Source organism: Triturus cristatus, chromosome 5_1 (assembly GCF_964204655.1).
Source record: "Triturus cristatus chromosome 5_1, aTriCri1.1, whole genome shotgun sequence".
NCBI lineage: Eukaryota > Metazoa > Chordata > Amphibia > Caudata > Salamandridae > Triturus > Triturus cristatus.
In genome coordinates, this window is record NC_140587.1 from 562,817,027 (window position 1) to 562,843,264 (window position 26,238).

At 45.3% G+C, this 26,238-nt stretch overlaps 1 protein-coding gene across 1 annotated transcript in view; it reads left to right on the top strand.

The window, feature by feature from the left end:
* LACTB2 (lactamase beta 2) overlaps positions 1 to 26,238 on the top strand; it is a 187,047-nt gene that overhangs the window by 122,294 nt on the left and 38,515 nt on the right. Inside the window, exon 5 of the mRNA XM_085605457.1 lies at positions 18,380 to 18,528. Within this exon, the coding sequence (XP_085461583.1) occupies positions 18,380 to 18,528 (149 nt within the window). The remainder of the gene's footprint in view (positions 1 to 18,379; positions 18,529 to 26,238) is intronic.

Genomic DNA, 26,238 nt, shown 5'->3' on the forward strand with positions numbered 1-26,238 from the left:
GTCTGTGCCCTACTCTTTCCCTCTGTGCTTTGAGTCTGTGACTTCACTGCCTCTGTAGCTTACTTGCACTTATCCGCCCTCTGGGGTGCTTGCGGTTTGCACCACCACTGCATTCTCAGTATTCAATAATAAAGTGATTTGTGATCACAGTACTGTTGAATACTGGCCACTGAGGACTACTGGGCACACTCATTTACTTGTATACTGCTGTCACGCTCTGCCTTCCAAAAATCACATTAACTGCTGAAAAGAAAACATATTTGCCCTGAGTCTGGTAGTAGCATATATATTTTCATATTGTGTGTTCTAGAGCCTTCGAGTGAGCACTTTGTTTTTCGGAACAGAAAAGGTGAAAGCTTTGTCTTATCTGTGAACAGGGGCATCTTAAGGATTTTGGGGGCCCTGGGCCAAACATATTTTGGGGGCCCCTGTTCAGAACAGCTTTGAATTTATGATCCAATTTGAGCCCCTCTTTCCCACGCAGTTTCTGTTTCCTCAGTTGTGTTAGCGATCCAGTTTGCATCGTAGGCATTAGCCTATATATTCCTGATGTAAATGGACGCACGCAGCTGACAGCGGTAGGATTTAGTGCTTCCTGCCCTGCTACTAGGTTTTTAATACTTTTTAAATTGTATATGTGTGGCTGAATTACTCTGTGCTTATTAACAAATTCTCCTACCTACGCGCACTTGCACTTTACTTGATTCTTCTTGCATACATCTCCTTAGCTGCTCCAATTCGCATCTCGCTTTTCCTCCAGTCCTGGTCCGCCGCAGCTGATACGCCGATTTTGCGGAGGGCTGGGGCTATATCAGGCTTCTTACTTTCGGCCACCCAGTTTCCACTTCCTCAACTGTGTTAGCGATCCAGTTTGCATCATATGCATTAGCCTATATATACCCGATGCAAACGGATGCACGCAGCTGACAGCGGTAGGATTTAGAATTTCTTGCCCTGCAACTAGGTTTTTAATACTTTTTAAACTGTATATGTGTGGCTGAATTACTCTGTGCTTTTTAACAATTTCTCCTACCTATGCGCACTTGCACTTTACTTGATTCTGCTTGCCTACACCTCCTTAGCTGCTTTGATTCGCATCTCGCTTTTCCTCCAGTCCTGTTCCGCCGCGGCTGATATGCCGATTGTGTGGAGGGCTGGGGCTACTATTGGGCTCCTCACTTCTGCCCATGCAGTTTCCACTTGATCAGCTGCGTTAGCAATCCAGTTTGCATCATAGGCATTAACCTATTTATTCCCGATGCAAACGGACGCGTGCAGCGGGCGTGCTGCTGGTACGCCGAACGCTTGCCAAAGGCAAGCCTGTCTGCGCCCGGAGGTGTCTGGTGCCGGCCATGCTGTTCAGTTCCCCTCCGGTGAGTTTCTTCCACTATATTACAATAAGGAAAAACTGCTTAGCCTTAGGCGGCTACCATTATGTCAGTGTACAGCGGCTGATCCGAGCTTGGAGGTAGACTTTTAATTTAATAAGTGAAACTGGTCTCTCCTACAGCCCAGGAAACTCATACCCAAAATCCTCACACACAACAATAAGTGTAAAAACAATAAGAAAACAGAGGACTTAAAGGCCACCCTTTTAAGTTGTCGCTCTAAGCAAAAGCATGAACCACACATTTATCGCCTACTTTTAGACAAACAGACTGATCTTTTATTTATCACTGAGACCTGACTGTCTGAAGCCTCCAACCCTACTATCACCTCAGCCATCACTAAGGGTGATTAAATCCTTAGGAGCGACCGACCGAGTGGGAAGGGAGCGGTGCCACCATAATTTAAAAAACTAGACTGCTCTTCCATCCCAATGGAAAACATTGAGTGCTCAGAGTCCTTAGTCTTCCGCTGTACCTTATCCCCCATCATAGCATAGTTGGTTTTCTGATTTACAGACCTCCCAGTGCAATTGGAAATATTTTACTACGCTTAATACAGCCACCACCTTCCGGGCCTTAAATTACAACAACTGCTTCATTCTGGGAGATTTCAATATACATATGGACAATGGAAAAGACCCTCAAACAAATTCCTTGTCGGAGACGCTGCAGGCCTGCAACATGTTCCATCTATTTCTTCGGCCACCCATGAGAAGGGCCATACCCTAGACCAAATCTTTCACAACTTTTACATATCAGTAAGCATACCTCTTCCCATTACCTGGTCTGACCACCTCCTATTAAAATTCGCCATTCCCAACTCTGCCACAGCCCCTCGGGCTAACGCAGGGCAGAGGGTCCCTAATTACACGACGTTCCACAAAATATCTATCCCGATGTTAGCAGACACTTTCGGTCGTTCCTCACCGGAGCTGTCTGGCTGCCCTGACTCGGACGCCCTCTCAATAGATTCATGGCTCCGAACCAACATTGATGCAGCGGTACCGGTTGTTTTCAACTCCTCAAAGAGCTTGGCCCCCCCAGCTCCATGGTTTAACGATTCCCTCCGATCTAACAAAATAAATTGTTGAAAAATGGAATGGAAATGGCGTAAATCCTATCTACCTGAGGACAGGAAGGTGTACATCGATAAATTATAAGCTCATTACATACTCGTGAAGGCAGCCAAGTAAAACTTCTTTCAAACCAAGATAGAAAATACCCAAAATAAGAGTAAGGAAATCTTTAGCATAGATAAATCACTTACTGCCCCGAAAGCCAGCACAAAGGAAGGGCCATGCACGGAAGAATGGTCTAAGCAAACAGCTCAATTCTCCCACAAAAAGATCTCCGTGATCTAACAGGCCTTCACTAACATCTCAGAGGAAGAACTGACCTTCTAGCTTAGTTCTAATAGCAAATTCCACCTCTTGGATCCTCCATCTCTACTAGCTTTTCATGAGTTTCAGCTTGAAGAGTCACTGACCCTTCTCCAAAGCATTAAGTCTGGCTCTCCTACGGACCCATGTCCAGCGAATATCCTGAACCTATTAGCTCCCACCAAAAACTCCACCTATAAACCAGCTCTTTATTGCTTCCCTCTCCTCAGGCAACATGCCTAAATATGGAAGAATGCTAAGATTATTCCACTGATAATAAAGGCTAATGCCAAACCGACGGACCCTGCCAACTACAGGCCAATTTCCCTTCTTCTGGCCCTCTCCAAAGTATTAGAGAAGCATGTAAACAAGGCCCTTCAAAAACACATTGAAGATGGGAAGCTCCTTCATGAGTCCCAATCCGGTTTTAGGGCTAACCACAGTACGGAGTCCGCTCTGCTGGAAGTGACTGAATTTCTCAAGGGTAAGCTGGACCAGGGAGGCAAGGCTGTTCTGATGCTGCTCGATCTGTCGGCGGCATACGATACGGTCCTACATGAAAGCATCCTGGACAGACATGCTAACATCGGCCTGGGGGACACCGCCTTAACATGGATGTCATTCTTCTTGGCAAATAGATCTCAGGACATCTGTCTCGCCCCTTTCTCATCCCCGGTTCCGGCCATGAATGTAGGTGTCCCTCAAGGCTCCATTCTCAGTCCTACCCTTTGTAATATATATCTATCCCCCATTGCATTTCTGGTAGAGGAAGAGGGCACCAAAATTGTTTCCTAATCTGATGACACTCAGCTGATTTTTACGTGTGAAAAAGGAACCAACTTTGATGGGGCAAAGATTAGGTCTTGCCTCACAAAGGTTTTTAACTGGCTTAAGATCAATCAGCTGAAGTGCAATCCTGTCAAAACTGAAGTTATTTTCTTTGGTATTCCAGAAACGCCTGACTGGAGCTTTTGGTGGCCATAAGGAATTGTCATAGACAATACACTCTCATTGCACTTTAAAATCCAAAATCTAACTGACGTTTGCTTTGGCATACTCTGGATGCTAAAAAAATCCTGCCACTGTTACCGCTTGAGAGCAGAAAGACTGTGGTACAGGCTCTGGTGACATCAAAGCTTGACTATGTCAACAGCTTGTACCTCGGTCTTCCCAAATCCCTTATCCAGCGCCTACAAGTGGTACAAAACGTGGCGGCCAGAGCCATCCTGAGACCTAAACCCAGATCTAGTATGACCCCTATTCTTAAGTCTCTACACTGGCTCCGCATAAAAGAACGGATCAACTTTAAAGCGATGACCATTTTCTTTAAAGCTTTCCAGGGCGTAGGAGCCGGCTACATATATTAGCACGTTGATCACTACACAGCATCTAGACCCCTAAGATCTTGCAATGCCAACCTGGCCATCGTGCCTAAAATATGCTGTGCCTGCACTGGAGGCAGATCCCTCTGCTTTCTAGGCGCAAAATTGTGGAATAGCCTCCCTGAGTCTTTGAGACTAACCACAGACCTATTCTCTGTCAGGAAGAACTTAAAAACCTGGCTTTTTAATAACTGATGGGTCATTTACGCACATTTTCCACCCGCTTTCACGCGTAAGGACACTCTAGTCTGAGTAGCTGCGCGCTTTATTAAATACACTATTTAATTTCATTAGGTCCCTGACAGTGCAAAGGAACACTCGTCCAAATTCTAAGGGCCTCATTTATGAGGCCTTGCTTCACTTTTATGCTGCCGGTGCGTCACTTTTTGTGATAAATGTGCCATGTTGCGCCCTATTTACAAAGTGTCGCATCTAGGCAGATACGTCACTTTGTAAACCTCTGCACCACATTATACCTACACTAGGTATAATGTATGCTGGGTGGGTGTTGCCCTGCAAAAAGCCTAGTAGAAATCTATGAGAACTCAGTGCGCCACTTCTAGGATGCCATTATGTCAATATCTTACACCTGCCTCACAGCAGGTGTAAGACTGATGCAGGCTATTTCACTTGGGCTTGCCCCCATGTGAAAGGACACATTGCTGGAGTTGCGTCTATTTTCAGACACACCCCAGCAATGCATCACTTTTGCACTTACAGCTACGTCAGAAATACTGACGTATCTGTAACTCCTTGCGACATGATGCGTCATACAGTAAATATGGCGCATCCATCATGTCGTAAGGAGGGTGCACTAAGAAGTGACACATCCCTGTTTTCACACAGCGATGCATCACTTCTCATAAATAAGGCCCTAAATGTGTTTACATCGAATATTCAGGGATAGTTATGTGTGTTTTCAATATTATAACACAGCAGCAGCTCACCAAAATTACTGCAAATATTCTTTGTGACGCCCTCCCATTTCTTATATGTTAGGCCTTGTTTTGATGTAAAACAAACTTTTTTATGTATATTGCATGAAACATAAACAAAACATTTCTCTGCAAAATGGCTGTACTAGACTAGACTCTCACACATCGGGTACATAAAAAAATAAATTAAATGAAAACAGTCTTTAAAACAATCTGTTTAAGAAATATTCAAGGTCATTAAAGCAAAACACTGGAAAACGGAGCTGACTCTGTCAGGGGGGCCCCCTGAAAGGCTGGGGCCCTGGGCCAGAGCCCACTTTGCCCATGCATTAAAATGTCTCTGTCTGGAATACCAAAGAAAATAACTTCAGTTTTGTCAGGATTGCACTTCAGCTGATTGATCTTAAGCCAGTTAAAAACCTTTGTGAGGCAAGACCTAATGTTTGCCCCATCAAAGTTGGTTCCTTTTTCACACGTAAAAATCAGCTGAGTGTCATCAGATTAGGAAACTATTTTGGTGCCCTCTTCCTCCACCAGAAATGCAATGGGGGATAGATATATATTACAAAGGGTAGGACTGAGAATGGAGCCTTGAGGGACACCTACATTCATTGCCGGAACCGGGGATGAGAAAGGGGCGAGACAGATGTCCTGAGATCTATTTGCCAAGAAGAATGACATCCATGTTAAGGCGGTGTCCCCCAGGCCGATGTTAGCATGTCTGTCCAGGATGCTTTCATGTAGGACCGTATCGTATGCCGCCGTCAGATCGAGCAGCATCAGAACAGCCTTGCCTCCCTGGTCCAGCTTACCCTTGAGAAATTCAGTCACTTCCAGCAGAGCGGACTCCGTACTGTGGTTAGCCCTAAAACCGGATTGGGACTCATGAAGGAGCTTCCCATCTTCAATGTGTTTTTGAAGGGCCTTGTTTACATGCTTCTCTAATACTTTGGAGAGGGCCAGAAGAAGGGAAATTGGCCTGTAGTTGGCAGGGTCCGTCGGTTTGGCATTAGCCTTTATTATCAGTGGAATAATCTTAGCATTCTTCCATATTTAGGCATGTTGCCTGAGGAGAGGGAAGCAATAAAGAGCTGGTTTATAGGTGGAGTTTTTGGTGGGAGCTAATAGGTTCAGGATATTCGCTGGACATGGGTCCGTAGGAAAGCCAGACTTAATGCTTTGGAGAAGGGTCAGTGACTCTTCAAGCTGAAACTCATGGAAAGCTAGTAGAGATGGAGGATCCAAGAGGTGGAATTTGCTATTAGAACTAAGCTAGAAGGTCAGTTCTTCCTCTGAGATGTTAGTGAAGGCCTGTTAGATCACGGAGATCTTTTTGTGGGAGAATTGAGCTGTTTGCTAAGACCATTCTTCCGTGCATGGCCCATCCTTTGTGCTGGCTTTCGGGGCAGTAAGTGATTTATCTATGCTAAAGATTTCCTTACTCTTATTTTGGGTATTTTCTATCTTGGTTTGAAAGAAGTTTTACTTGGCTGCCTTCACGAGTATGTAATGAGCTTATAATTTATCGATGTACACCTTCCTGTCCTCAGGTAGATAGGATTTACGCCATTTCCATTCCATTTTTCAACAATTTATTTTGTTAGATCGGAGGGAATCGTTAAACCATGGAGCTGGGGGGGCCAACCTCTTTGAGGAGTTGAAAACAACCGGTACCGCTGCATCAATGTTGGTTCGGAGCCATGAATCTATTGAGAGGGCGTCCGAGTCAGGGCAGCCAGACAGCTCTGGTGAGGAACGACCGAAAGTGTCTGCTAACATCGGGATAGATATTTTGTGGAACGTCGTGTAATTAGGGACCCTCTGCCCTGCGTTAGCCCGAGGGGCTGTGGCAGAGTTGGGAATGGCGAATTTTAATAGGAGGTGGTCCGACCAGGTAATGGGAAGAGGTATGCTTACTGATATGTAAAAGTTGTGAAAGATTTGGTCTAGGGTATGGCCCTTCTCATGGGTGGCCGAAGAAATAGATGGAACATGTTGCAGGCCTGCAGCGTCTCCGACAAGGAATTTGTTTGAGGGTCTTTTCCATTGTCCATATGTATATTGAAATCTCCCAGAATGAAGCAGTTGTTGTAATTTAAGGCCCGGAAGGTGGTGGCTGTATTAAGCGTAGTAAAAAATTTCCAATTGCACTGGGAGGTCTGTAAATCAGAAAACCAACTATGCTATGATGGGGGATAAGGTACAGCGGAAGACTAAGGACTCTGAGCACTCAATGTTTTCCATTGGGATGGAAGAGCAGTCTAGTTTTTTAAATTATGGTGGCACCGCTCCCTTCCCACTCGGTCGGTCGCTCCTAAGGATTTAATCACCCTTAGTGATGGCTGAGGTGATAGTAGGGTTGGAGGCTTCAGACAGTCAGGTCTCAGTGATAAATAAAAGATCAGTCTGTTTGTCTAAAAGTAGGCGATAAATGTGTGGTTCATGCTTTTGCTTAGAGCGACAACTTAAAAGGGTGGCCTTTAAGTCCTCTGTTTTCTTATTGTTTTTACACTTATTGTTGTGTGTGAGGATTTTGGGTATGAGTTTCCTGGGCTGTAGGAGAGACCAGTTTCACTTATTAAATCAAAAGTCTACCTCCAAGCTCGGATTAGCCGCTGTACACTGACATAATGGTAGCCGCCTAAGGCTAAGCAGTTTTTCCTTATTGTAATATAGTGGAAGAAACTCACCGGAGGGGAACTGAACAGCATGGCCGACACCAGACACCTCCGGGCACAGACAGGCTTGCCTTTGGCAAGCGTTCGGCGTACCAGCAGCACGCCCGCTGCACGCGTCCGTTTGCATCGGGAATAAATAGGTTAATGCCTATGATGCAAACTGGATTGCTAACGCAGCTGATCAAGTGGAAACTGCATGGGCAGAAGTGAGGAGCCCAATAGTAGCCCCAGCCCTCCACACAATCGGCATATCAGCCGCGGCGGAACAGGACTGGAGGAAAAGCGAGATGCGAATCAAAGCAGCTAAGGAGGTGTAGGCAAGCAGAATCAAGTAAAGTGCAAGTGCGCATAGGTAGGAGAAATTGTTAAAAAGCACAGAGTAATTCAGCCACACATATACAGTTTAAAAAGTATTAAAAACCTAGTTGCAGGGCAAGAAATTCTAAATCCTACCGCTGTCAGCTGCGTGCATACGTTTGCATCGGGTATATATAGGCTAATGCATATGATGCAAACTGGATCGCTAACACAGTTGAGGAAGTAGAAACAGGGTGGCCGAAAGTAAGAAGCCTGATATAGCCCCAGCCCTCCGCAAAATTGGCATATCAGCTGCGGCGGACCAGGACTGGAGGAAAAGCGAGATGCGAATTGGAGCAGCTAAGGAGATGTATGCAAGAAGAATCAAGTAAAGTGCAAGTGTGCGTAGGTAGGAGAATTTGTTAATAAGCACAGAGTAATTCAGCCACACATATACAATTTAAAAAGTATTAAAAACCTAGTAGCAGGGCAGGAAGCACTAAATCCTACCGCTGTCAGCTGCGTGCGTCCATTTACATCAGGAATATATAGGCTAATGCCTACGATGCAAACTGGATCGCTAACACAACTGAGGAAACAGAAACTGCGTGGGAAAGAGGGGCTCAAATTGGATCATAAATTCAAAGCTGTTCTGAACAGGGGCCCCCAAAATATGTTTGGCCCAGGGCCCCCAAAATCCTTAAGATGTCCCTGATTCCAGAAACGCCTGACTGGAGCTTTTGGTGGCCATAAGGAATTGTCATAGACAATACACTCTCATTGCACTTTAAAATCCAAAATCTAACTGACGTTTGCTTTGGCATACTCTGGATGCTAAAAAAATCCTGCCACTGTTACCGCTTGAGAGCAGAAAGACTGTGGTACAGGCTCTGGTGACATCAAAGCTTGACTATGTCAACAGCTTGTACCTCGGTCTTCCCAAATCCCTTATCCAGCGCCTACAAGTGGTACAAAACGTGGCGGCCAGAGCCATCCTGAGACCTAAACCCAGATCTAGTATGACCCCTATTCTTAAGTCTCTACACTGGCTCCGCATAAAAGAACGGATCAACTTTAAAGCGATGACCATTTTCTTTAAAGCTTTCCAGGGCGTAGGAGCCGGCTACATATATTAGCACGTTGATCACTACACAGCATCTAGACCCCTAAGATCTTGCAATGCCAACCTGGCCATCGTGCCTAAAATATGCTGTGCCTGCACTGGAGGCAGATCCCTCTGCTTTCTAGGCGCAAAATTGTGGAATAGCCTCCCTGAGTCTTTGGGACTAACCACAGACCTATTCTCTGTCAGGAAGAACTTAAAAACCTGGCTTTTTAATAACTGATGGGTCATTTACGCACATTTTCCACCCGCTTTCACGCGTAAGGACACTCTAGTCTGAGTAGCTGCGCGCTTTATTAAATACACTATTTAATTTCATTAGGTCCCTGACAGTGCAAAGGAACACTCGTCCAAATTCTAAGGGCCTCATTTATGAGGCCTTGCTTCACTTTTATGCTGCCGGTGCGTCACTTTTTGTGATAAATGTGCCATGTTGCGCCCTATTTACAAAGTGTCGCATCTAGGCGGATACGTCACTTTGTAAACCTCTGCACCACATTATACCTACACTAGGTATAATGTATGCTGGGTGGGTGTTGCCCTGCAAAAAGCCTAGTAGAAATCTATGAGAACTCAGTGCGCCACTTCTAGGACGCCATTATGTCAATATCTTACACCTGCCTCACAGCAGGCGTAAGACTGATGCAGGCTATTTCACTTGGGCTTGCCCCCATGTGAAAGGACACATTGCTGGAGTTGCGTCTATTTTCAGACACACCCCAGCAATGCATCACTTTTGCACTTACAGCTACGTCAGAAATACTGACGTATCTGTAACTCCTTGCGACATGATGCGTCATACAGTAAAAATGGCGCATTCATCATGTCGTAAGGAGGGTGCACTAAGAAGTGACACATCCCTGTTTTCACACAGCGATGCATCACTTCTCATAAATAAGGCCCTAAATGTGTTTACATCGAATATTCAGGGATAGTTATGTGTGTTTTCAATATTATAACACAGCAGCAGCTCACCAAAATTACTGCAAATATTCTTTGTGACGCCCTCCCATTTCTTATATGTTAGGCCTTGTTTTGATGTAAAACAAACTTTTTTATGTATATTGCATGAAACATAAACAAAACATTTCTCTGCAAAATGGCTGTACTAGACTAGACTCTCACACATCGGGTACATAAAAAAATAAATTAAATGAAAACAGTCTTTAAAACAATCTGTTTAAGAAATATTCAAGGTCATTAAAGCAAAACACTGGAAAACGGAGCTGACTCTGTCAGGGGGACCCCCTGAAAGGCTGGGGCCCTGGGCCAGAGCCCACTTTGCCCATGCATTAAAACGTCTCTGAACTGAAGCAGTACTTTTGAAACTATAGAGAAAATTCCCCTTTACTTAAGGGATCTAGAACCTGTGCAGAGTACAACAGTGAGGTTTCATGGTCTTCAAATGCCATGGTTGGTGAAGGGACATTTCTATGCATCATTGCAAGCCATTTCTCAAACATTGTAAAATAAACATTCCTGAATTGCTCCTCAACATTACTTTGCTTACCAAGTGGCAAGCAGTGCCAAAGTCACTAAAAGTGTTGCCCAACCTACTCTCAAGGAGATGTGTCATATCTACCCCAATTATGCTGAACACTTGGTAGAAAAGGGGGCTTTCAGACTCTAGTTTGTTTATTATGTCCTCTACAGCAGTTATGTTTTCCTGTTAAAATCTAAGATTGCAGTAGAGTGTAAGTTTTTTTCACATCACTATCAATATGCAACCAAAGACCCTCACATTTCTTGTCTTTGGCATCATCACTTAGCAAAAATTCTGTAAACGGTTGCCACATGGATATTATAGCATCCACGGCCTCTAGGACTAAGAACCATCATCTAAGTGACACAGTTGGGATGACTCTTCTTTGATGCCACACAAAGCACAAAATGAGAAATAGTTGCATTTTAGTTCCCGCGAATAACAAAATAGTGCACCAGAATGAACTAAAAAGTCAATAGCATTCTTCATTAACTCTAAAGATTGTAAAGATGCTTTCAGCATACCATCGAGCAAGTAGCAAGGATCTCTTACAGGGAAGCATTTCAGCTCAGGTATCGATTTTAACAGGTCATCGCCCCACGTTTTCATATATGTAGCTGAATCCCTGCAAGTACAAACCATATCAATACAATCTTTGTTGAACTTGGAAATAACTTTTTGCAGCAGCATTCCAAGTGACACTGCGTTCCATGTTTTCCAAAAGTCTGGTGTCATGTTTTCACCACTATCCCAGATGCTTGGTGATAGGACTCTTTTCACATATACCTTTCACTACATCTTGCATTGAATGTTTGAAGCCTGGGGTGTTTGATAATTCACCTACTAACTATACTGACTCACTATAAAAGGGGGCTGATGTATTAAGGGTTTTTACCCATTCTCTGTGGGTAAATGTGATGGGACATATTGGGAAAGATTCTTATGAAATCAGCCATTTTACCTATCAGTGAAATAATCAAATGCTACCAAAATATCAAATATGATTTTTATATTTCCTGATTCTCTAAAGTTCATAAAATAATTAAACAAGACATAAAACATGCTTCTAAACCATGTATCTTTAGACCAAAGACCACAACATTGAAAAAAGCAAACGGAAGAAGAAACAATATTTTAGTGACATTCAGAAACAACAAAACTCAAGCAAAACAATGTTAACCCAGTCTTTCTTGCTGCTACCTTGTATAACAAAGTTACATTGCACTGGCCCCTTCAGGAAGAAATAAAAATGACTCTTTCACTCTCCTTTTCCTTTCTTTGAATGGCATTTAGTTTGTGGTTGTACAGGCGTTTTTTCAGTGTTCACATGTTTACACTGAAGAGGGCTATTTCCCTTTTGGTGGGGGTTTTATCAGTAATTGTAGGTGGTTTAAACCTAAAACAGGACAGTCTAATAATATGAGTTTGTGAGTTACAAAAACAAAGCTCTTGTAGTGATATATGTTGTACTGAATACAATATGGCATACTTAAATCACTTTTCACATTGTTTCCTAACTTCAAGAAAACACCATAGGTGCTTTCCAGTGTTGCACTATCCTACACTTAAAGGTTGGATTCCTCACCAAGGTCATCACAGCCCTTTCCTGCCCAAATGATGTAGACAAACCTATTTTTATAGCAGAAGATACTACTCAAATAACCTAGTAATAGTGTCTGGTATCTGAAGAGAGAGTCCACCTCTGCAGACCAGGAAATATTAGAAAAGAACCTGATCTCATTAAATCCGGGATTGGGTTAATCTCGTAAAAGTTAGGTGGGAGCCAGGAAATGTAACCTACCCCATTCGACCTTACAACAGAGAGCTCAGATATTAACACTGGACTCCTAGAGACAGTACCACTGAACTCAGCAGCCACTTTCTTACTAACAACAACAAATGCTGCAGATCACCATCTGCTGGTTTCCTTTTGCCGGAAGAGCATTTGTCCAAGTTGAAGAAGTTGAAGTGCCAGAGATATTTCCTATCTCCCTACTTCATCTCTGCCCAACTAGACATTTTTCAAAAAGTAGTATTGACCGCTTTTGTAGTAATACTGCAACACCTTCTATTCTGGCCAATGTCACTTTTTCGTGGGATGAAAAGCGGACTCAGTGCTTTCTGATAGGCAGGTCCAACACCGGACTCCCGTTTTATGTATTGCCGCCATCTGAATGCAGGAGGGGGCAGCAATACAAAAAACACACATTAATATTACGCCGTGACAGTGACCCCAGTTTCAGCACCCCAGTTCCAGGTTCTGCTGTACCTGATCCCCATAGGAGTCAGCATGTCCAACAGAGTTGTCAAGTGTTTTGACCAGTAGAGTGTTCATTACTGTGGCACTTAATAGCTGGTCTACCAGGTAGCTCCCCTGTGCAAAAGTCACACAGAATGACCCTACTCATTTACCATAGCATTAAAGACACTGACTCAAAGCAGAATACCTGCCTCAGATCCCAAATACCTAGGGATATACTGCAGAAGAAGAAAAGGACGAGGGGAAGAAACAATGACATTTCCAGTGTGTGAACTCAGAAGAAGGGCCCTGCTCTGTATTTATGTGTGCCAGTTGATCAAACCACCACCTTAGCCGAACCTTCCTAGCCCGTCTCTGCCTACACCAACCAAGTGCATCTTTTTAGGTCTCGCCTAGCGTCGTAGCGCATGCGCTACTCGCTCTGGCGAGATCTATTGTTGTCAAGTCGACTTCGGAAGTGGGCTAGAAGCTCCGCCTATGCTTTCTATTCGCGCGCGTCACAGTTTATGCTGAAGCCACGCTTTCTATTGAAAGAGAGGCTTTTGAGTGACCGCCCTGTCTCCCTTCTGGCTCGCCCCCCGTACTGGATATTGTGCACACGCACGGCACCACACACTCGCAGGATAGGCACACACACACGGCACCACACACTCGCGGGATGCCAGCTTTGGCAAGGGAGGAGCAGCAGCATCTGTGTTGCTCGTCTCGGTGCTGCTTGCTGCCAGACTTGGTGTTAGATATTTTGGAGTGGGCCAAGCGCACCCCACCGCCATTACCTACTGTTGCTTGCTCCAGTCCTGTGAGTACGTAGACATTTTTGGGAACAGGATCCCTGGCAGGGGCAATCTGCTTAGAAGCACCGCTTGCCATACTTTCACCAACAGGCTCTAACGTGGGACGCGCAGAGTGCCTTTCCGCTCTGTATTGTTCGAAGAATTACTGCAAGCTTGTTTCCATTATGGCGGCAGTGGTCTCCCCACACATCACTCATGGGAGGCGCGGTGTCTTTTCTCTCTTGCTGTCCACTGCTCTCTGCCCCCATCGCCTACTATGTCTGTCCATCTTGTTCACTGCTGCTCTCTGCCTTTTTTTTTCTCCTAGCCCTCTGCCTCTGCTGCTCACTGTCCTTTCGTTGCGACAATAAATTGGATTTCTCGTTTTCATTTTCTGTGCGCTATATGCGCTTTCACTTTCATCTTTTTTCCATTATGGCTGCAGTGGTCTCCGCACACATCACTCATGTGAGCCGTTGTGTCTTTTCTCTCTTGCTGTCCTAGCTCTCCACTGCGCTCTGCCCCTGTCGCCTACTATGTCTGCCCATCTTTTTCACTCCTACTCTCTGCCCCTCTTCTTTTCACTGCGGCTAAAATTGGGATTACTCTAAGAAAAATCAGAAGGGTGCCTTTTTTGTGGTTCAGTCAAGATGCACATTTTAAATGAGCAAGTTGAATTTGAGCTCCAAAGCATGTATAGGAATTTATCGTTCTCCATTTTATCCTTTTATCTCACACATGTAACACAATATTCTGCTTCGAGCTCTCAGGCATACGTAGTATCGCAAGCTTCAAGCTCTCGGGCATACGTGGTACCGCAATACAATTGTTAATATGTACAGGCACCAACATTTGTCACTCTCTCCATTACCCGACTTCTACCTCTACTTATGTAAAAACAAGACTGTTTTGTGTGTCTGTGTGATAACATTAATGCCTTTGCAATCTGTTTAGACAATTGTTTCCCACCTCATCTGTGTGCGATTCTGTTTAATCTTGTGATTAGCTTTGGGAGTGGTAATACATTTTGCACTTTGTGGCTACCCCAGATGAAGTACTGTCTCCTCGTGTGTTTTTTTCCTGCTCCGCCTTCTTCTTTGGACTTTATGTAATCCATCCCCTCCCTCCATCCTGTCACCTCTCACTCTTTTTAAAAACAAAAGGAAGACCAGCAGTAACCTATGCACAAATGAATCAAAATAAGGCCTTATGAGAAAAAGTTTGTCCCCCTTATTTTTTACACACTGCTCCCCTATAACTCTTAGCCTTGACAAAGTCTGTGAACTGCGTGCCAGCAAGCAGGGAAATGTTTTATCTGCTTATTTAAAACAAGGTTGCTTTTACTCAAATTAAATAAATGAAAGAAATGATGGAGGCAGCTCAAGAATAGGTCTCGCATTTGACAATGTTAGAGCTGTTCACATTAAAAATGGCAATATTTTTTAAGTTAGCTTTTTTATACCAATGGAAATAACGCTATGCAAATATAATTACTCCACTGCAAACAATAAATTTTAAAAAATGCCATTTTCAACGCCATCAGCTCTAACTTTAACAAATGCGAGACCTATTGCATTGCAAATGCTTGTTTTTAATTGTCCTGGCAAAGACTGTGGGCTCTCTTGCACTCCACCTATTCCATAAGTACTGTAAGGTTATGCATGCAATCCTTTCTGTAAAGATGTTATACACTACACCTGCTTCATATGTACTGGATGTACTTTTAAGTACAGTGTTCCGACACCCTTGAGTACTGGTCTACGCTAAAAAAAAAAGTGTAAGAAAAAAATTGAAAGTGCTATTGGGAGCACATTGATACCTACACGTTGAAAGCATGCACTATGTTCTTTGTACATAGTTCTGTGTATTGCAATCTGTAGGTTGTTGGGTTAAAGTTGAATGGTGTTGGGGCTCCATGATAGCATTTTAGATGCATAACCGAACTATTTTGGATGCACATGTTGTGCACTATAAGTGCTGGTGGGCTATAAGCCTTTTACTCCACTGATACATGGTATTCAGGGCCCAGCTAGGCTGTCTATTCTAAGCAGGTTACTAAACAGGTACAGTGAGCCCTTCTGTCTCTTCCAAATGGGTTATCTTACACGTATAGAAAACAAGAGGCGCAAACAGCCTGTATTTCCTGAGTTTGTTAACATACAGATGCATTTTTAGTGCCTTCAACCAGCAGTATTGTAGCAATGGCATTCAGGGCACAGTTAGCCTGTCCATCCTAGGCATGTTACCAAGCCGGTACAGTGAAACGTAGGTTTCATATCTCTGCCTTCTTTGCTTTAGGATTTCATGATCATGGTCAACTAGAAGAGGGTTAGTGAGTGAGTGTAGAGCTATGAAGTGTTCTGTGTGTTTGTATGTGAGAGGAGACCCCTATCATTTTTGCCCTACGATATTAGGATAGTTGATCCTCTGAGGGAGATTGATTGAGTGAGAGTAAGTGAAGTATTTAACTGCGCAGTGCAAGGTAAAGTGTTTCTGGTGGCGGAATAGCAGGGTGCGGGACCCTTATCCCTTATCAGGGTCAAGGACTGACGGCGGAGATTGAAAAAGTGCTGCACAAGAGCAGTGCAGTGTGTCTGTGGTGAAGGAAGAATACAGGGGACACATTTTAAAGCAGGAGTAGGTAAGTGAATGAATGAATAAGTGCAGGGCCTGGGGGTATAGTTGGTAGGTGAAAGTAGTCAGGAGCACCCTTATGAAGGAAGCACAGAGATGCATTTCACAGTAAAAACGACAATCCCTGCACTGTTCCCATAAAAGCCAAATCCGAAGTAAGATATGGTGTTCTGGATTTGACACTTTGACGAGTGAACATTAGACAAGTTTCATTTATGAGTTTTAAAAGTATAGAATTACCAGCCGATCCCTATGTAAAGCATGTATCTCTCTCCTCCCCCAGTCACTTCACCCTCCACTCTCTTGACATATGTAATTTAAAACAGTAAGTGTACCCTTGATAATTGATCAGCGACATTCATCCTACTCAGGTATTGGTGCTGGTCTCATTGACTGCATTAAAAAATAGGGTCCAAGCATGCCAGATTCCAGGGATCCATAGTAGACATTGGTTCTTGCCAGTTAAGTAGTGAATGGAAACACTTCACAATGTCCCGCACTCTAGGGTTCAGTCCCGCTTACTCACTCATGCATACTGAGTTAACCTGTCCAGACCACGGTGTCGCCCACATTAGTTGAAGTGGGGGGGGGAAGTAGGGGAACTGTGGGCGGGAATAACCCAATGATTGGGTCAGTAGGCGGAGTCAGAGGTGTGGCCAGAAACAGCAACACATCCCAATTTGTATTATTTGTGTGGCATTTCACTGGCCAGTTCTAGCTTAATACGTTAATTCAACCCATGGATACACATGTTTATTTGAGGGTTAATATGAGTTATTGACATTAAAATACATTCACAAAGTGGGATACATTTCCAATCACAGAATGTCCCAAATACGCTTAAAAGTGGAATAACAAGCCATTTGTCTTTGAGCCATGGAGTTTCTGTCATCAGCACCACTTCTCCCTTTTTGCACAAGAGCAGTTCAAACAAGAATGGGTTTAATATCCTAGTTCGCAAATGTTTTCCACATAATTAAGGCACTGCCATGTTTGCCACATAATATATCATCTACTGCATAATCTGACGATTTTAACTAATAAATTGTTTGTTGCTCAAACGGATCGAAATTTTGAAAAAAAAATTGACTTGTGGTGCTGCAAAGTGGAGGGCCCTTTGCAGAGGTCAAATGGTCACCTTTCTCACTGCTGCATTTGTATGTTACCCTGGTACTGAGGGAAAATCTTTGCAGAGACTGTTAGTATGTGTAAAAATGTCAAAAGAAAGTATCAGAAAATATACCGCATTACGCTGCAGTCTTTTTTGCTGCAAATTGTAGTCAACACTGCGGCAATCTTTTTGTCCTCAACTGCTGCATAATTCCAGTGGCCCCGAAACAGGCAGCACATGTTAAAAGTGCGTGTGCATGAAGCAGGGAGACTGTGAAGTTTGCAAACTTAGTTTGGTGTGCATGCAAATCCTACATTGCTGTTCCCTGGTGAGTTGCAGCTAGTACTGCTTAAACAAGGCCAATGGAGGTATTCAATGGGTGAGGCGGACTGGCCTCAAGGGTCCTGTGACCGATTCACTGTCCCTCTAGGGTGTGCTGCTTCATAGGCCTGTCCGCAAGACTGGTGGTGAACTTCAGTATGGATTGTGGTGGGCAGGACCTGATGGTTGACCCACACTTGCCACCGCTATGGTTCACCTGCTGGTGCTAAGACACCCGGGCTTCTAAGGTCTAGTGGGTCCTTCTAAGGTCTAGCATGGGAATGTGCTTCCTCAGGAGAGTGGACTGGTCATGAAGGCTGGACCTGGTTCCCCAGTTCTAAATTCGGCAGCTCTGGCCATAGTGCCATATCCCTTCCCCCACTGAACCACCAAATCTGAGGTAATTACACCTTTTATTTAAAGTGCTACAAAAAAACTAAACATACTAAAGTTCTGCAAACCATTTTCACTCAGAGGGAAACTGTGCAAGAGTTGGGAAAGCAAAAGGACACATTACACTATGAGTATTGCGATATGAGTAGCTGCACCACTCATGGTAAGTAGATTTTCGTTCTTGTGCAAATGACAATTTATTCTGTGTCCTTGTAATTTTAGGCCATGGTCCAGTTGTGCAAGGAGCGAGGGCTAAGATTCAACAATACATATCTCACAGACTGGCTCGTGAACAGCAAATTCTGAATGCTTTTCTAGAGAAAGGTGACAAATCATACACAACATCAGAGCTGGTAAAGATAATATATGCGGTAAGCCCATGTTTTTACTGTTTAAGACACAAGGAGCCTGAACACATAAAGTGAGCACAAGGTGTGCTAATGTTCTACACCACGGTTTTAGAATCATTGATGCCATATAAAGTTGTAGCACTGTAGCAACGATAAGTTGTGATTTGTGGCAGTGATAAATGGTTGTTTTTTACTGTAATAAAATGTGCTGCACTCAGATAGACATTAGTAGCCCTTATTAAGCCTGCAGAGGAAATACATAACATCAAAGAACACAACAAAATAACAACACAAAGGCATTGCAAGGCACAAAATAACAATGCAACCACATGAGAACAGAAGACAGTAACACAGTGACAATACAATAATAAAACACCAAAAACAACACATAAACCAAACCACCATATCACTAACACAATACAGAAGACAGAAAACAACCCTACACAGCAATACAATACTCAACAGTAGAATCCAACACATTAAAAGAACCACCACAATAAAGCATAATAACAATACAAAAACAATATTACAGCGTCACATAAACAATTCAACAATAAAACACCATACAACAGGGCACTGTAAAAGAACACACTTTAAAATCATAAAACAGCTGTGAGAAGTTGGCCTGGCATATGCTGTCTCCTAGTTATAGGGGACACATTGCACCAGTCCAATTCGACTCTTATTGATGATAGGTTTAAGACAACCTTTAAAGAAAGCTATCCTAGTGGTAGCTGTGGAGAGCAGCCTTCAGGCTAAGTCTTGAAGGAGTGTTAAGCTTATTGTTTTACCATAGATAACCTCTTTAATGACCAAATGAAAGAGTAGCCCACACAGGTATATATATAAAATATATGTATTTATTCTAAACAGAATCCCACAAGTCTCTTTATAAGGCTGAGGCAAAGTTACAATTCAAACAAGCATTGATAGATACAATAAATAGCACTGGAATCATCATAGGGCCCCAGGGGGGGCCAAACCATATATTAGAAAAGTGGTATAAGAACCACGCCAATTCTACAGACAATGCCTAGGGCATTTAGGATCGCTGGCCCCTTAAGAATCCACAACATCTTATCGGGGCGACCTTTCACCCCAGCTCCAGTGGCACAGCCCAATCTGTATTTACACTTAATTTTTCCATTAACTTCAGGTTTAGTCCAGTTTTATTACTTTAATATTTCTTGTCTCTTTTGACTCGTAACACTGTTCAAATCTGCATGCAAGGTAAGCATTTTCCTGAGTTTCTCATGTTGAAAATGGGCCATCCGAGCCCAGTCGTTATGAAGGAGAGATGAGGAGGGTGTCAGTTAGCAGTTACCCCTGACGAAGGGCCCAAGAGGCCTGAAATGCATTGGGTTTTTAAAATAAACTGCTTTCATTGAACTCAGCGCTTGTACGTGTTTTAAATAAGAGGCTCAGATGGCCCATTTTCAACATAAGAAACTCAGGAAAATGCTTACCTTGCATGCAGATTTGAACAGTGTTACGAGTCAAAAGAGACAAGAAATATTAAAGTAATAAAACTGGACTAATCCTGAAGTTAATGAAAAAATTAAGTGTAAAAACAGATTGGGCTGTGCCACTGGAGCTGGGGTGAAAGGTCGCCCCAATAAGATGTTGTGTAGTTTGAAACGTGCAGTTTGGGCTAGGCACGTCACTAGTGACAAGCACGCCAAGATGAATTGCTGTGAAAAATTAGGAAGAACTAAAAACAAGAAAAGGTGTGCAACCCGCACATTTGATGTTTGATCCCTTAAGAATCCACCCCAGGTTATGAGGAAGGGGACCCACGGGAGGCGCGTGCAGTGGAAATAGCTGCTATCGGGATCTCTATTAAAGCCTGTGGAGAATGTAGCGGTTTGATTTAAACAGATTAAAGTCACTTCTAGCAGGAGTTCAAAGTTAAAACTTTAGAGTTAAGCTTTTGAGGAGCCCACTACCACGAGAGTACCGAGGTACCACTGTTACCTGCCCCAGGGAAGCCGGGTGCATAGGTCGTTTTCGATGTCGGGTCGCGGGCTGATTTTCAATGGGAAAATGTACACAACTGCTGCTAGCCAAAAGCGTCGATGATGCCGTGAAGATTGAAGTTGTAGATCTTGCAGAGAAGAACCTGAAAGCAGAGGGGACAGAGTCTGGGTCACGGCACAGTGACCAGGGAGCTCAAAGGAAAGAGCCCTTCAATGTCGGGTGCTTCAAGTGGAAAGAGGTGTAGCTTGGATCTGCAGCCCCGGGCTCCGGGAGGCTTCAAGGAAGGCCAGCTTCAGGAGGGCGACTGTCCCACGTCGGATAAGGGTCGCTGTGATGTTAGTGTCCGGATTGGATCCACTAAGCCTTGGCAACCGCAACCCACGCAAGATGAACAAATCAGCTACTGGTGCAGACCCACGAGGTCTGTGAGAGGTCTCCTTTGGAGAGACTGTAGAGCAGGCCTGGAGCAACCAGGGGAACTCTTAAAGGTTGAGATTGTCCTCCGCTCGGGCCCACAAGTCGAGAGACAAGGGACCGCGGAAGGCAGCAAAATGGAGTGCGTAAAAGGGAGCCCACGGGCCACCGGAGGGGGCTAGGGCGCTGATCTTTGGCACAAATGCTGCTTGGTGGTTGGCTCAATAATGGGCCAAAGCACAACTTCCCCACTGGTCAGGGTCTTGTGCTATGCAAGAGGTGGCCGGTGTCCTGGGGTATTGGGAATCTCGGCACCCACGCGGTCCACGGTGCTCAGACTTGCTGTGCACGGTCACTGGCCTCTGGGATGCTTAGGAAACCCACCTCGAGGTTGCTGGAAGTCGACGAAGTCCGTGGGAGCAGCGAAGTTCCAACCGGGTCACTTGCAGTGTTTCAGGTGCCCGCCAAGCAGGGGGGCAACTCCTTTACCCCAAGGGAGATTTCTTCAGTCAGCTGGGCAGCAGCTCGTCGAAGGTCAAGTCTGTGAAGTCCAAGATTAATCTGAGTCTCTGGGGCCACGTTATTCACCTTTATCCCCAAGATTAGGGGAGTGTCCAGAGTAGTGTCCACCAAAGAGAGGTGAGGCGGGAAAGGGTGGCTACACCCTCTCCCCTTTGTGTGTTTCCCACCTGGGCGATGGGCAGGATGCCCCTGAACCGGTTCCAGGCGGTGTATGCAGAATGTAGGCGCTGTAGCTGCCTACGTGCAACTCTGAAAGGCAATATATGGTGCACCCACCCAGTTCCAATCCACATATCCTGTCTGGGGAGAAGCTACCACCTCCCTGCCACAGGAGCCGTATTGTCCAGCTGGCGAGGCTGGGATTTTCCCCAGCAACAGCCAGCCAGAGTCGTGTGGGTGGCGGGTAGTAGCCATTTTGTACTACGTGTGCACTTTTAAATTGGTGTCTGAATTCTGCCGCTTTTCCCATATCGCTCCTCTAGCAGGGGGGAATCGTGCCCTCATGCCCATGGCTGGACTGGGGGTAGGATTCCTACATGTTTGACACCAAACACAATATGGTTCTGTGTAGTCATTCTCAAGTTATCACGCTATCGCGATAGACTTATAATGCGGTTAAGAGTATATGGTATGGCTACACTACAAACAACCCAGCAATGATTTTACGAAGGTTGCAGAGAGGCCCTACTCAGGTAGAGGTCCCCCCTCACACATACATCAGCACCCTGCCTTGTAGGATTAGCAAGGCCTGCTATAGGGGTGACCTATGAGAGTATATGTGTTGTAATGGGGTGAGATATAGGGTACCTATATCCCTGTAAGGGGTGCTAGCACCCCCTTACCCAGACTACAGTAGTGGTCTGGTGGTGTCAGTTTGTATGGCTGTCCCAGGGTGGCACAATAAGTGCTGCAGCCCTGGTAGGCCTACTGAGGGACCCATGCCCTGGGTACCTAGGGTACCATCTACAAGGGACTGTCAGGGCATCCTCAGCATCCAATTGGTTTGTACCTAGGGTACTCACATCGTTTAAGAGAGGAAGCAGATAGGCTGGGGTCCTGGATAGCAGGGCCACAGCCTGGCTAGAGTCATAAAACAGTCAAAACATCAGCAAAAAGTTGGGGGCAACTATGCAGTCGATGCCACTCTCCTACAAAACCCCCCCCCCACCCCAAACGCAGGGACATTAAACTAACCTTGACCAGTTGAGTCTTCATGTTCTAAGTGGAAATATCTGGAGAGACCATCTGCATTGGCATGGTTGCTCCCAGGTCTATTTTCCACTGTATAGTCCATCCCCTGTAGGGAAATGGACCACCTGAGTAGTTTGGGGTTTTCACCCTTCATCTGTTTTAGCCATAGGAGAGGCTTATGGTCTGTTTGAACAATGAAGTGAGTGCCAAACAAGTATGGCCTCAGCTTCTTCAAGGCCCAGACCACAGCAAAGGCCTCCCTCTCTATAGCTGACCAACGTTTCTCTCTGGGGGTCAACCTTCTGCTAATAAAAGCTACTGGTTGATCCTGGCCCTCCTCATTCAGTTGTGATAACACAGCACCTACCCCCACCTCTGAAGCATCAGTTTGAACTATGAATTATTTGGAGTAGTTGGGGCTTTGGAGCACTGGAGCAGAGCACATTGCCTGTTTTAGGTCATCAAAAGCTTTCTGACAGCTGACAGTCCACTGAACATTTTTGGGCATCCTCTTAGAGGTGAGGTCATTCAAGGGGGTCACAATGGATCCATATCCCTTTACAAACCTCCTATAGTAACCAGTCAGGCCCAAGAAAGCTCGAACCTGAGTCTGGGTGGTTGGAGCAACCTAGTCCATGATGGTCTGGATTTTGCTCTGAAGTGGTTGAACCTGGCCTCCACCTACAAGGTGACCCAGGTACACAACCTGACTCTGCCCTATCTGGCACTTAGTAGCCTTGATAGTGAGCCCAGCCTTTTGCAGGGCTTCCAAAACTTTCCTCAGGTGGATCAGGTGATCTTCCCAGGTGGAGCTGAAGACAGCAATATCATCTAGTTATGCTGCACTAAAGTCTTCCAGACCTGAGAGGACTTGGTTCACCAACCTTTGAAAAGTGGCAGGTGCATTTTTCAAACCAAAGGGCATCACAATAAATTGATAATGCCCACCAGGGGTAGAAAATGCAGTTTTGGCTTTTGCAGACTCAGCTAACCTTATCTGCCAGTAGCCAGCTGTCAGATCAAATGTGCTCAGATATTTGGCTGAGGCCAATCTATCTATGAGCTCATCTGCTCTGGGAATTGGGTGAGCATCAGTCTTAGTGACTGCATTGAGTCCCCTGTAGTCAACACAGAACCTCATCTCTCTCTTACCATCCTGGGTGTGAGTTTTTGGTACAAGGACTAATGGGCTAGCCCAAGGGCTATCTGAGGGCTCAATCACACCTAATTCCAACATCTTTTGGACTTCTGTCCTTATGCAGTCCCTGACATGGTCAGGTTGCCTGTAGATTTTATTCTTGACAGGCAGACTGTCCCCAGTGTCCACTTCATGAGTGCACCAGCGGGTCTGACTTGGAGTCAGAGAAAACATATGTCTATAAGACTGAAGAACCTGTCTACAGTCTGCTTGCTGCTGGTCAGTGAGGCTGCCTGCCAAGGCTACTCCATCACCTGACCCATCGTCAGGGTTCTGAGAGAGCAGGTCTGGGAGAGGGTCACTCTCTTCCTCCTGTCCCTCATCTGTTGCCATGAGCAAGCCCATGTCAGCCCTGTCTACATATGCTTTCAACCTATTGACATGAAGTACCCTGTGGGGACTTCTGGGAGTGCCAAGGTCTACCAAGTAGGTAACCACTCCCTTTTTCTCCAAAATGGTATGGGGTCCACTCCACTTATCTTGGAGAGCTGCTGGGGCCACTGGCTCCAACACCCATACCTTCTGTCCTGGCCGGTACACCACCAGAACAGCCTTTTGGTCATGCCAGGCTTTCTGTAATTCCTGACTTGCCTCCAGGTTTTTAGTTGCCTTCTTCATGTACTCAGCCATCCGGGAGCGGAGACCAAGTACATAGTCCACAATATCCTGTTTAGGGGGTTTGTGAGGTTGCTCCCATCCCTCCTTCACTAGACAGAGTGGCCCTCTAACAGGATGGCCAAACAAAAGTTCAAAGGGGCTATAACCAACCCCCTTTTGTGGCACCTCCCTGTATGCAAAGAGAAGGCAGGGCAGAAGAACATCCCATTTTCGCCTAAGCTTTTCTGGGAGCCCTTTGATCATACCCTTTAAGTTCTTGTTGAATCTCTCAACAAGGCCATTGTGTTGAGGATGGTAAGGGGTGGTGAACTTATAGTTAACCCCACACTCCTTCCACATTGCCTTGAGGTAGCTACTCATAAAGTTTGTACCTCTGTCAGACAATACCTCCTTAGGAAAACCCACCCTGGAAAAGACTCCCAGGAGGGCTCTTGCCACCACAGGTGCTGTGATGGTCCTAAGTGGAATAGCTTCTGGGTATCTAGTGGTATGATCCACTACCACTAGAATGAACCTGTGCCCAGATGCTGTTGGTGGGTCTAGGGGACCAACAATGTCAATCCCCACCCGTTCAAAGGGCACCCCCACCACAGGCAATGGTATCAGGGGGCATTTGTGGATTTACCTGCTTTGCCACTGGCTTGACATGTAGTGCAAGAGCTGCAAAAGCTCTTACAGTCCTCACTCATTTGGGGCCAATGAAAGTGAGGGACAATTCGGTCCCAAGTCTTGTTTTGGCCCAGGTGTCCTGCTAAGGGAATATCATGGGCCAGTGTGAGCAGGAAGCCCCTAAACTTTTGAGGTATGACCAACCTCCTGGCTGCACCAGGCTTGGGGTCTCGACCCTCAGAGTAAAGGAGCCCATCATCCCAATATATCTTATGGGTCCCACTGGCATTCCCTGCAGCCTCAGCAGCAGCTTGCTGTCTGAGGGGTTCAAGAGTGGGGCAGCTCTGCTGCTCCAGGCTCAAGTCTGCCCTAGAAGGTCCCCCTGCCCCCAAGAACTCAACCTGATCAGGTTCCAGTTCATCTGGGGCAGTTCCTTCTTCAGGAGCTAGATCCTCTTCTGCTAAACGAGTCTCTACAGACTGATCCTGGGGGGAAGGCTCTGCCTTACCCCTGCTACTCCTCCTCTTGGAAGGTCCTTGGTCCATTTTTCCAGGATCCAAGGCCTGTTCAGTTCCTGTGAGCTTTGCTTTTGACCTTGTCAGGGCAAATACTTCTGCTGGTATACCCAACATTGCTGCATGGGTACTTAGCTCCACCTCAGCCCATGCTGAGGCCTCCAAATCATTCCCTAGTAAAGATTCAACAGGTAGGTCTGCACTCACCACAACTTTCTTGAGGCCAGTTACCCCTCCCCAGGAGAAGTTCACAACTGCTAGAGCATGGTTAGTACTAACGTTGCTTGCATTGGTCACTTGGTAAGTTTCCGCAAGTATGATCTGGTTAGGGTCCACAAGGTCCTTAGTCACCATGGTGACACTGGCCCCTGTATCCCTGTAAGCTAATGACTCCCTTCCATTTATTTTTGGCTGTTGTCTGTATTTGCCCAGACCACTGGGGCTCACAAACAGGGACAGGTCCCCATCACAAACTAGGACAGCCTGAGTAGGAGTTTTGACTAGGCCAGAGTCCTCTCCAGATCCCAGTGTCAACCCTACTATGCCCTTGTTCTGTGTACCACCACCTATAGCTGGACTAAGGGGAACAGGTGCCTTAGGGGCAGGTGTGGTACTGGTGGAGTCTTTGGCCTTATTACAATCTGAAGTCCAATGGGTTTTCTGTTTACAGAATTTACACCATGGCTT